At 41.9% G+C, this 13,169-nt stretch overlaps 1 protein-coding gene across 1 annotated transcript in view; it reads right to left on the reverse strand.

Moving 5' to 3' along the window:
- The window catches only part of VPS50 (VPS50 subunit of EARP/GARPII complex), a 200,729-nt gene that overhangs the window by 52,139 nt on the left and 135,421 nt on the right, over positions 1-13,169 (reverse strand). Inside the window, exons 14-17 of the mRNA XM_077268173.1 lie at positions 10,203-10,294; positions 8,871-8,965; positions 7,791-7,889; positions 2,313-2,403 (exon numbers count right to left, since the gene is read on the reverse strand). Coding sequence (XP_077124288.1) covers positions 2,313-2,403; positions 7,791-7,889; positions 8,871-8,965; positions 10,203-10,294 — 377 coding nt within the window. The remainder of the gene's footprint in view (positions 1-2,312; positions 2,404-7,790; positions 7,890-8,870; positions 8,966-10,202; positions 10,295-13,169) is intronic.

Consider the following 13,169-nt stretch of genomic DNA (forward strand, 5'->3'; position numbering starts at 1 on the left):
TTATAGTAGTTATATTCTTGTACATAGGAGCAGTAATATAGTAGTTATATTCTTGTACATAGGAGCAGTATTATAGTAGTTATATTCTTGTACATAGGAACAGTATTATAGTAGTTATATTCTTGTACATAAGGGCAGTATTATAGTAGTTATATTCTTGTACATAGGAGCAGTATTATAGTAGTTATATTCTTGTACATAGGAGCAGTATTATAGTAGTTATATTCTTGTACATAGGAGCAGTATTATAGTAGTTATATTCTTGTACATATGGTCAGTATTATAGTAGTTATATTCTTGTACATAGGAGCAGTATTATAGTAGTTATATTCTTGTACATAGGAGCAGTATTATTGTAGTTATATTCTTGTACATAGCAGCAGTATTATAGTAGTTATATTCTTGTACATAGGAACAGTATTATAGTAGTTATAGTCTTGTACATAGGGGCAGTATTATAGTAGTTATATTCTTGTACATAGGAGCAGTATTATAGTAGTTATATTCTTGCACATAGGAGCAGTATTATAGTAGTTATATTCTTGTACATAGCAGCAGTATTATAGTAGTTATATTCTTGTACATAGGAGCAGTATTATAGTAGTTATATTCTTGCACATAGGAGCAGTATTATAGTAGTTATATTCTTGTACATAGGAGCAGTATTACAGTAGTTATATTCTTGTACATAGGAGCAGTATTATAGTAGTTATATTCTTGTACATAGGGGCAGTATTATAGTAGTTATATTCTTGTACATAGGAGCAGTATTATAGTAGTTATATTCTTGTACATAGGGAACAGTATTATAGTAGTTATATTCTTGTACACATGGCAGTATTATAGTAGGTTTATATTCAGGTTTTTTCCTTTAATTTCCATAACAATTATGTGACAATTAACATTAACATAACAATTTATGGTTATTATGTGAGTTACATGATTTGCAGTGACTGGCTCAATGATGCTTATTTTAATATGACGATCTTGCTTTGCAGCAAGTGTGAGGGTGACAGTGAAATTGCCATCATCATCACCAGAGTTCCTCATTCTAATTTCTTTTACTTGTTAAATCGGAGAGACATGTAAAATATGATGTAGAAATCATTACTGCAGCCGTCACTGTGTCAAAAGCCCAACTCGGTCATTAATGATTAATATTCTACAAAAACAAAGAAACAGACTGCTGGATGGGAGCAAGAAGACGAGGAGTCGGGATCTTGTTCTGCCTCATCCTGACAGGTAATGTGTCTTCTAGAATAATTAACTCTGTCTTAACGCTTCAGCAATTAGCCACCTGCCCAACAGAAGATCATGGACTGCGATATGTGCAGGAGATTGGGGGCAGAGCTGTTCTGGGAAAGACATGTTAAATGAACGGCTGCTGTAGCTCCGCAGGAAAAACAAAGTCAGACTTTTACTTTCTAACTCTCGAACATAATATACGAGCACTCCCAGATGCTCGGGTAACAGCCATGCGTGCGCAGAAAAGACATAATCTGAGCGCGTTCGTTCATCACTAGTGTCTGGTTTCTTAGGCAAGAAACACAGCGCTTGCGAGCTCTTTGCTATAGAGCTTGTAAGCGCTGCTCTGAAGCTCATCAGATTTCATTATCTGGGCAGCTACTGTCCCCCTGTTCTCCTAAACCTCCTCTGCTTGCAGTGTGAGAGAGTACACAGCTCGTACAACGCTGCTTGCCCTAATCGTCAATCATTCAGGAGCGCACAGCTCCCCCTGGAAAGCAGGAATCCAGGAGGCAGGGAGCGGAATGCTCCTGAAGGACAATCATGAGAACAGCCCTTTAATATACTATTCCCAAATTAGAGTGCCATGTAAAATTATATATATATATATATAAAAAAAATTTTTTTTTTGCTTGAAATACAAAGGAAATGTGTCATCTCTAACCTTAACCCTTTTAGAGATCATTTCATCTTCAGCTTCATTAACTGTTCGCAATAACAGTGATTTTGACCAGGGGTGCCCAAACTTATACAAGCCACTGTAACCTTCTACACAAGAGGCGGAGTCTCTGCCTGTGTCACATTCGTTGGTGTATCAAAATTGTAACTAAACAGGCGTTTGTAGCCAATCACTATAGAGACACATGGGTCTGCATAGGAGCTGTAAACCTAAAACGGTAAATGATCTTTTATTTTTTTCCATATACAAAATTGCTCAATTTTTTTTAATTTTTAATGTACTGGAGCAATAAAACAAGTTTGCAAAAGTATACCTACCCTTTTATTCATTAGAAGTGTCAATATTTTTTTTAGTATACAAGACATGGGACTCAGACTTGAGCACTCACGTGTAACTGTAATATGCTAAAGCTCGACTTGACCGGGCAAAGTTCCCAGGTTTCATTTTCGAGGAACATTCGGAGTTCTTCAAGTCGCGTTCTTTATAAAAAAAAATAATAAATAAATAAAATTGATTAAATGAAAATGAATTTAAAAAAAGACATAGTAAGATACACAAAACATTAGAGAAGATTATAAGGAATAGGGAATAAAGTCTCAGAACATGAATTAATTATTGTTACTATGGATGTGGCTCGGAAAGCAGAATGAGCGATTCGGAGGACGCGGCGAGAATTAAACTCGGCAGAGATTTTACATTCAGCGAGAACAATTCATTAACCTTTCCAAAGCGGGCAGCGGGGACGCTTTCTCTGCCCCCTCCTCCTGTGCCCCCTCCTCCTGTGCCGACACTTTTAGGCTACAATAACCCAAAATGACTGCTGGAAGAGAAAAGAAGGGGGAAATACGAAGCCCGTGCCGCTTATCACCGCGATAAATCCCAAGAGGATAATTGCGGACTTAGCCGCATAATGAAACTTTAACACTGTTTCTATGGGTCATACACAGAGTGGAAAGTGGTGGTGCCAAAAAAAAAAAAAACAACCCTAAAATCAATAGTCCGAGCCTTCCTTAAAAAGCTGCTTCATTAGAAACGGCCAATTGCCTCTAATCAGGAGGGAAATAAGCGATTTGTAATGTATTTAATGAGAAACAGTCTAAAGAGATTGTCCAGGATTAGTATAAAAATAAATAAATTCTCTCCGGCAACAGCGCCACACTGGATCTACAGGCTGCGTCTGGTATTGCAGCTCAGACTCTTACTTTAATAGGGGTATGCTGTAATTCCAGACCAGACCAAGAGGGGTGCTGTGGTGGAGAACCTTTATTACAACTCTAGAAAATCCCTTTAAGACACGGAGGATACCCAGAGACTCAATGATCCTCTTCATATACTGTAGGTGGTCAATGTAGTGGGGGACACACACAGAAAAGGGCTCCTGTGCAGGAACAGTATATTGGAGGTAGCAGTGGCCCCCTTACCTCTTGGGCCCCAATGATGTGTCCACTCCTGGGGCAATGTACGCACCCCAGCTGATAGATTTGCCCAACTCTGTACAAACCAGTGAGCAAATATTGAACAAATTCACTGGTATTGTAGTTTAAGACCATTCATGTAATTAAGTAGAGATGCAGTGTAAAGCATGGGGACAACCAGGCTCGGACTGGCCCACCGGAGAACCGGAGGATTCTCCGGTGGGCCCAGGTACTGACACCTGCTGGCATACTGGCCAGCAGCTGACAAGGGCCCCCACTGCTTCAAGGCCCCCCACTGGCTATGGGGCCCCTGAGTCAAGGGGGCCCGCCCTGTGCCAGCATAGCAGCAGCTGGAGACAGGATCCTGTCCCCGCTGCTAAAGCAAAATGAATATTCACGCTTCCCCACGCCCCTATGGGCGTGGAGAGGTGTGAATACCATTTCTCTTTAATAGCGGGCAGCGTTAGCCGCAGGCTGCAGCTAACACTGCCTGCATGTAAAGCTTCACCACCACCGGACCACACACACAAAGCACCACACCACATATACACAGCACAGCACAGCCCAGCATCCTGCTTCCTGTCTGAGACAGCCCAGCTGGGCAGACAGAAAGCTGCAGGCGAGGAAGAGGCTGCCGGGATGAGCTGCTGCTGCGGGGAGGTGAGCTGTGCTGTGTGTCTGTGTGCCTGCATGTGTGCATGTGGTGCGGATATTGGTGGAGGGAGGCAATGATGCAGGTGATGGGCAATGATGGTGGTGGGGGAGGCAATGATGGAGGTGATGGGCAATGATGGTGAGGGGAGGCAATGATGGAGGTGATGGGCAATGATGGCGGGAGGAGGCAATGATGGCGGTAATAGGCAATGATGGTGGAGGAGGCAATGATGGAGGTGATGGGCAATGATGTTGGTGGGGGGAGACAATGATGGAGGTGATGAAATGGGCAATGATGGTGGTGGGGGAGGAGGCAATGATGGAGGTGGTGGAATGGGCAGTGATGGGGTGGGGGAGAAGGCAATGATGGAGGTGGTGATGAGGACAATGATGGGGGTGGAGAGGGGCTGCATTATACTTTATGAGGGGGCTACATTATATTCTGTGGGGGGATTGCATTATTCTCAGGGGACTACATTATATTCTGGGGGTTACATCATACTATATGAGAGGGCTACAGTATACTCTATGGGGGGCTGCATTATTCTCTCAGGGGACTACATTATATTCTGGGGAGCTACATATTAATATATGAGGAACCTACAGTATACTCTATGGGAGGGCTGCATTATATTCTGTGGTGGGGCTGCATTATTCTCTCAGGGGACTACATTATATTCTGGGGGCCTACATATTAATATATGAGGGGGCTACAGTATACTCTATGGGAGCGCTGCATTACATTCTGTGGTGGGGCTGCATTATTCTCTCAGGGGACTACATCATACTATATGAGGAGGGCAGCATTATGCCCTATGAGGGGTTACAGTATACTCTACGGGGGGGCTGCATTATATTCTGTGGTGGGCTGCATTATACTATATGAGGGGGGCTGCATTATACCCTATGAGGGTGCTACATTATATTCTATGGTGGAGACTGCGTTATACCTGAGGGAGTTGCATTATATTCTGTGGGGTGCTGCATTATATTCTATGAGGGGGGCAGCATTATGCCCTACGAGGGGGCTACAGTATACTCTATGGGGGGCTGCATTATACTATATGAGGGGGGCTGCATTATACCCTATGAGGGTGCTACATTATATTCTATGGTGGGGACTGTGTTATACCTGAGGGAGTTGAATTATATTTTGTGGGGTGCTGCATTATATTCTATGAGAGGGGGCTGCATTATATTTTATGAGGGGGGCTACATTATTTTATGAGGGGGGCTACATTATATTTTATGAGGGAGGGCACATTATATTCAATGAGGGGGGCGACATTATATTCTATGCGGGGGCTACCCCTCCCCTTGCCACATAATTAAGATGTGTATGACCTTATATTATACCCTGATATTAGCGTGTTTTACCGCACAATTGGTGGTCTTGTATTTATTTCTATGTAGCTACATAATGGGCCCCAAGAATGATTTTCTCTGGTGGGCCCAATGTGCTCCATTCCGATGCTGGGGACAACCAATTATTTCTTTTCTCCATGGAAAGAGATATTATGGACTGCATTTAGCATCATTTGGTTACTGATTTGCCCATATTGGGGTGATGCGCCGCCATTACGTAACCTCACTGTACTTTCTAGTTATAATGTTACAGCACCTGTAATAACCTAATGACAATCAGGACTGAAACATTAGGACGGTAAGCATCTACATGCAGAAATGCACGCGAAGGCATTACTGGAGTGATATTGGATTTTTTTAATTACCGGCACTTGGTAATGCTGAGCTGTGTATGGACTATTAACCCCATATCTGCTGGGACATGTTCATTCCAGCGCGATCTCCAAGCTTGTACCTAGGATTGGATTCACATACAGGTGCAGTAGAAATGTGCGTGGCAGGGAAAAGGAGTATTTCCATCCGATACTGAGATTGCCTAAATATCCCATCAATGAATGATCAGTAAGGGTCCAACTTCTAAGACCCCCACCAATAGTGGGAATTAAGGGGATAAAGCAATGAAAACAATTTAAAACTGTACGTGCAGAAAACTCAGCACTTCCAGCCTCGGCTGCTATCAATGAGGTTATTAATGGTTGCCTTAGGAAGGTTCGGCTGCTGAGTACAGTAGGGCAAATAATCAAGATCCTCTGCTGGCAGCTCCTGTGTAATCACCAACCAATGATATGCCCGATGGGAGACAAGTCCGGAGAAGCTGCAGCCATGGGAGCAGGTTTAGGGCTACTGAAAGTAGCACCAGTGACATGCAGCCCGAGGTTGTCGGCTTTGTTTTAAACATTTTGTGTCCATTTTTCATCATTTGAATATCATTATCATGTCTATCCATGACTTTTACTGTTGCAATTTCAATGTTGAAATTTTATACAAATTAGGAAAATGAAAACATTTTCTCAGTCATGTAAAAGCTTTGGACGTTTAGAAGAAGGAGAACAAAGTCAGTTCTAAATCGGTTCTCTACTGTCTCAATAATTTCACCGCCTTGTGAGACTTCCTGATTCTCAACTGGAAGATACACAGCAGGAGAACCACTTTACTTCATACTGGATGTACAGTAGTATATAAATGCAGCAAATAAAACAGATCCATGTATATGTTGGACGAGGATAGAAGCAGAAGTACAGGTAAATCCTACAGTCTTCACTCTGTGGTTTGGCTGCTGCTAGCTCAGTACAGTATGTAGTAAGAGACTCAGATTGACCCTTTACAAGCAGCTATGTCCTTCTACTAGCAGCTTAACCCTCTAGAAAGAGCTATGTTCTGGTCCTACAGATTTATCCTTTGGAAACATCAAAACTTTGACCAGTGCACTAGATATATTAAAAAATAACTAACTTAACAATTCTCAGTGCAGACAGTCATGTCAAGGTTTCAACAGAAACTGGTCCGCTACGGCCTGTGATGACCTATAGCAGTCAGGTGACATGAGAAGATTTTTTATGGTGACACACTACTCAAAGTCACTTGACCACTGAAAGAAATTATAGGTTGTAGTGGTTTGGTGCGATAGGGACATCAAAGCCTCCGGTCTTCTCGTAAACCACGGTGCGGTCTGCGAGTGTGGCTGAGTGCTTTAATGCTGTTAGGCATCTATGGCTGAGTTTGTTATTTTCAAATATACAGTCCCCAGGGAAAAGTTTTAATTTGGTAGGACAACTCTCCCCCTTTTAGAAGAAGCTATGTCCTCCTCCTGCAGATTAATCATTCATAAACAGATATATCCTCATCCTGAAGATCAATCCTTTATAAAAAGCTACGTCCTCATTCTGAAGATAAATCTTTTAGAAACAGCTTTGTTCTCCTCCTGTAGATTGACCCTTTAGAAGCAGTCATGTTCTCCTACTGATTAACCCTTTAGAAGCAGCAGCGTCCTCTTCCTTTAGTTGAGCTGCAGAATACACATTTTGAGTTCACTTTGGTACAGTGAAAGTAAAACCTGCATCCCAGTAACACTGAGAAATTAACTGATTTGCTAATGACAGTTTTTGAAAGAATGTTTGATAATTTAATCTACTGTCACTTCTCGCATTTTTTTTTTTCTTTTCAAAACGGATAGGTTCACTTTAAGTGAATGGGACTGTGCTGCAGTTCCCTGTAGTCAGGTGGTCAGGAGCACTGCACTGGACAGGGACTCAATGGTAAATCAGTACTGTGACCCCTTCATTCTCGGGATCAGTGGTGGTCCCAGAAGAAAGCTTCTCAAGGCATGCAGGATGTATACAATGATGAGGATTTTTTTTTTATTACACAGTTATCAGTCCAGTTGTATTTGTGGAATAACACAAGTATGCTACACGGAGGTAAGTAAGACTTACCTGTGATAATTCTTAAAATAGTTTATACTCTGTTTCCTAATGGATTCTTGCAGGACCTCAGATTTGCTGCCGCAGAACTCCTCCCCGACCTGCATGAGCCTGAAGGGAAACACAAGATCATTTGCCACCCAGAATTTGTGCCTATGGGATCAACATTATTCCAAACTGCTGGCAATAAAGCACTTCCCTCATGGTGTAAACTAATGGAAAGGTTATGGTCATTAACCCTGGTGGCCTAGAGTAGTGTCCCATTTCATGGTGGTCTACAACAGAGTGGGGGGTACTTATTATATTTCTTGGTGGTCTGAAGTACAAGAGGGTGGCAAACTCTGGGGCCAGGAATAGAAGGGAGGTGGCTATTTAATTGGATAGTTTATTCCCTAGTAGTCTAGAGTAAAAGCCGGTCTGGGACATATTTGAGGATTAATATTTTGCTCCCTGGTGGTCTACAGCAAAGTAAACAGTTAATATATGGTGCTTTAGGGTATATTATAGATTAAGAATATGTTCCCAGGTGGTCTAGTGTAAAATAAAGGATTAATACCTGGTTTTCTAGGATATTTCAAGGGGGTTAAAGGTGTGCACTATATAAGCAAAGAATAATAAATAATAAATTTTGGTATAGGGTCCAGTTTCTCCATCTGCCATATGTGTACCTTAGGAGGTACGGTACACAATACAGGGCCCCATGACTACATATAATAAAAAATAACTCACCGCTAAGACTCTTTGTGTAGTACATATTCTGAAACACTAAGGACATTATACAGCAGCAATGAGCAGTGTAACTGTGAATCCAGCTCTAGGGTGAACACCTACTAAAGCAGTAGCATGGGTCAGTATGAGTCTGTGACTCTCTCTTTTACTTTGCTACAACCCTAATCCTCCCCCTGACCTGTACAGACATTAATTGGCAAATGTAATCTGATCTCTCAGTGAGCTTTACATTTTAGCTTTGTTTTTCGTATGATAAGTTTAGGAGGCAGAAGTGGTGAAAATTCTTTTGCAACTTTTATTTGCATAATTTCCGAAAGGTTAGTTGACGCAACGGCGATTGTTTAATTGCCTTTTTCTACCAACCTGCTGACTATATCCAGAACTACAATGAAGTCATCATATTTAAAGTTGGACATATCAGTCCCGAGAAGATACGTCTTGACTTTAAGCTGAACATCCTGGAATTAAAAAAAAAACAACAAAAAAACACAAGATAAAACATTTATGAATGTGATGTAGCAGGACGGACGATATTCTCCGGCCATGCGCATGGCACGCACAGTATGTTTGTGTTTCCTTTCCTAAGGGAAGGAACATTTATGTTGACAACGTGTCTCTTCCTATTGTTCAGCTATTGTCACGATGATGACAAAGCTACAGGAGAGAAAAGAAAATCAGGAGCAGCAGTTCAAGGATTATAATAAAGAGTTCAAGAACACAGAAACTCAGGGAAGTTCTATCGTAAACAGTTAAAGGAAAACACTATCAAAATTACATTTTTGTTTATTTTTTTTAAACAAAATGATCATCAATTAAAAGGGATACTCCAAATTTATTCCGGGACACTTGGAAAAAAAAAAATTTAAATTAACATCTTAGGATTTCTAAAAAAGAAAATAGTAATAATAAAAAAAATAGTGTGATAATAGATGATATTTATATAATATGATCATCGCAGGGGGGCACTGGCAATAGAGCTGGGGGGGGTGAGTATAATTATTAATATTTATTTTTTGTAATATAACCCATTCTCTGCTTTTGACAAACTTTTCGCCAATCCTGGAAAATCCCTTTAAATGTTTAATATTTAGATAACTAAAGTAGCAATTACTTTCAATTTTTCCTGTGCGTTATTTATTGCAAAAAAAAAAAAAGAGAAGAAAACTGAAAATCAGACTACGTGAGGTTTGTTTGTAGTCTGTAACCATGGACCTTGCTGAATTAAAAGCAATGCAGGGGCAAATTCCAGCTGAGAATGACCACAGACGGGTCTCTGGATAAAAACCAGCAGCACTTCCATTCCATGGCAAGTAAAGATCTTAAAAAATAGTAATCGATTGAAATTCATGGTATAAAACAGAAATTTGAGAAAGTTTTAGTACAAAGTGAATCAGGGTGGGATTAAGAAAAAGAAAATCAAATTAAATGAAAATCTGGATTAGAAATCTCAATCTCCAATCCCATCAATGAAAAGAAAGTAGCGACAAAGCAGACTCATCATTCCTCCAGTGAACGTGTAATTCCTCATTTCTCCTGTGGAGGCACTGCAGGGAAATCAAACACTTTCCATTACAGCTGATCACTGGGATTTCAGGGAATGGGATAACCTGCGATTAGTTTATGTTTCATCCTTATTGCTCAGATTTTCTCTTTTCTGTTCCCAATAGTTGAGAAATATTAGGAAAGGGAAATTACCTGCCAAATGCGGGTCAGTCCGTGCTCCAGTTTCTTTTTTATATAATTTCGATCAAAATTGATCTCTTCTGTAGCGGATACACTGTTACTATCTGGGGAAAAAAAATAAACAAAAAAATACTGAGGCCACAATAAATAAGATACTAAGTGTACATCCTCCCGGGAAGGACAACGATCTCCCTAGGTAGATGTACACGCAGAAATTCTTGTGAACAGTCTAGTGTAAACGCTGCCACCAGTCAGTCAAGTCTAGTGTAAATGCTGCTACCAGTCAGTCCAGTCTAGTGTAAACGCTGCCACCAGTCAGTCCAGTCTAGTGTAAACACTGCCACCAATCAGGGCACAGTCTAGTGTAAACGCTGCTACCAGTCAGTGCACAGTCTAGTGTAAACACTGCCATCTGTCAGTGCACAGTCTAGTGTAAACGCTGCTACCCGTCTGTGCACAGTCTAGTGTAAATGCTGCTACCAGTCAGTGCACAGTCTAGTGTAAATACTGCAATCTGTCAGTGCTCGGTCTGGTGTAAACGCTGCCACCAGTCAGGGCATAGTCTAGTGTAAGTGCTGCCACCAGTCAGTGCACAGTCTAGTGTAAATAATGCAACTGTCAGGGCATAGTCTAGTGTAAGTGCTGCTACCAGTCTGTGCACAGTCTAGTGTAAATGCTGCTACCAGTCAGTGCACAGTCTAGTGTAAACGCTGCTACCTGTCTGTGCACAGTCTAGTGTAAATGCTGCTACCAGTCAGTGCACAGTCTAGTGTAAATACTGCAATCTGTCAGTGCTCGGTCTGGTGTAAACGCTGCCACCAGTCAGGGCAGAGTCTAGTGTAAACGCTGCTACCAGTCTGTGCACAGTCTAGTGTAAACGCTGCTACCCGTCTGTGCACAGTCTAGTGTAAATGCTGCTACCAGTCAGTGCAAAGTCTAGTGTAAACGCTGCTACCAGTCAGTGCAGTCTAGTGTAAATGCTGCAACTGTCAGGGCATAGTCTAGTGTAAACGCTGCTACCAGTCAGTGCAGTCTAGTGTAAATGCTGCAACTGTCAGGGCATAGTCTAGTGTAAAGGCTGCTACCAGCCAGTCTGTGCACAGTCTAGTGTAAACGCTGCTACCAGTCAGTGCACAGTCTAGTGAAAACGCTGCTACCAGTCAGTGCACAGTCTAGTGTAAACGCTGCTACCAGTCAGTGCAGTCTAGTGTAAGCACTGCTACCAGTCAGTGCAGTCTAGTGTAAGCGCTGCTACCAGTCAGTCCACACTGTAGTATAAATGCATATAGCCACATAAATTAAGTGACACAAGCCAATCACTTAACCCCTTCTCTTCTTGAAAGATGTTAAGCCTTCAGCTCAGTAATGAATTCCCCCATATATAATCAGGTTGGTCTTTCCTGAAGATGAAGGTGTTTCACAGCTGAAGGGTCTCCGCTGATCTGACCCCTTTGACATGACCTTCAGAGTCTCTACTCTTAAAGGACATAATTTAGAAAGTTTGGCCAAACTTTTCTCTACAGGGGAGTCCACAATGAAGTTACAGCCGAATGAATCATTTCCAACTTCTACCATAATCTCTTCCTGATTAACATTCTTTGAAAACAAGATGGAAATGTGAGGGGAGCGGAGCGCGTGACCTCTTGTCTCCATCGTACGGTGAATAAACTCCGAGGTGCGATCTGCAAGTCAATGAGGATGTATCAGAACTGGCTGGTCCTTCAGAGCGGCTCCGCCACGTCCTCGAGTGCCCTTAACAGGAAGCTGCTAATGATAATCCGCTCCGAGGGCAGGTCTCCCGAGGCGCCAACCGTGCCCGCCTGTGCTGCAATCTGGCGACTGGGCCAAAAGACCAATCAGGGGAAAACATTTTTACACATTTAGACTTTCCAAAATACCAGAAATGTCTTCTGTCTGAACGTGGACCAGACCCAAAGCCAAAAACAAGGTGCAGTCGAGGGTTGAGGTTCACAAGTCCTGGCCTGTTAGCCTTTAATGATCCCATTCGTACCAATAAGTATTTATGGGCATCTAACAACCACTCCGGACAGTTTATGGCTCAGTAGCTCATGCCGTCCACATCAGCATGCAGCGATTGACTGCAGCGGTGATGTACCTCTGTTTGTTAACTCTGAGGTTCTACAGCAGCTGAGGTGCATAAGATAAGGAACACAGCAATGTAAATCAGGCACAGATTGGGGAACACGATACATTAGTTGTGACGACACAGCATTTAATCTTAATTATGTCAGACGTATATTTTCAGGAGGCCAGGAGACAGACTATTGTTCATATGAGTCTGAACGTTGACTCTTGAATTCATGTGTTTTTCTTCAATGGGCCAAGAGACATAGACTATTGTTCATATGAGTCGGTATACAGACTTGACATTCTGCAGGATACCATCTTAAGGGATCATGGAGGCACAATAATGTAAATCAGACAAAGGTTGGGGAACACGATACATTAGTCAATCCCAGGCTGACAAAGACGTAATCTGTGACTGGCTGCTGCAGAGAAGCGGCGTCTACGTCGGGCTGCTCGTCTCAGGATCTGACGAGTCACCTACGGACTTGTCAGTGAGGAACATCCGTTGTGGGAGAAATAGGGGAGCAGATTCTCCATCACAACACACGTTCATCTCTCCTATAAAATTGCTAGAAAAATACACAGACACTTCAGGAGAGCAAGAATTATATTTAGTGTCTACAGCCGACACAAGAAGCTAAAAATCCATCTATGGAGAGAAGGAAAACATTTTTCTGCATCCGAAACAAGTCACCATCCATGAAGATCAACCTGAATGGAAGAACGCAGAGCACCTGGCATGGAGCAATTACACGCTGCCGTCCTGATAGCTCACGGAAATATCTGTTCATACATCTCCAAAAACAGATAGATAATGAAAGAAAGATCAATAGATAATAGATAAATAGATAGATAATAGTCAGATGATAGATAGATAATAGATAGATAATA

This window comes from Ranitomeya variabilis, chromosome 6 (genome assembly GCF_051348905.1).
Source record: "Ranitomeya variabilis isolate aRanVar5 chromosome 6, aRanVar5.hap1, whole genome shotgun sequence".
NCBI classification, from domain to species: domain Eukaryota; kingdom Metazoa; phylum Chordata; class Amphibia; order Anura; family Dendrobatidae; genus Ranitomeya; species Ranitomeya variabilis.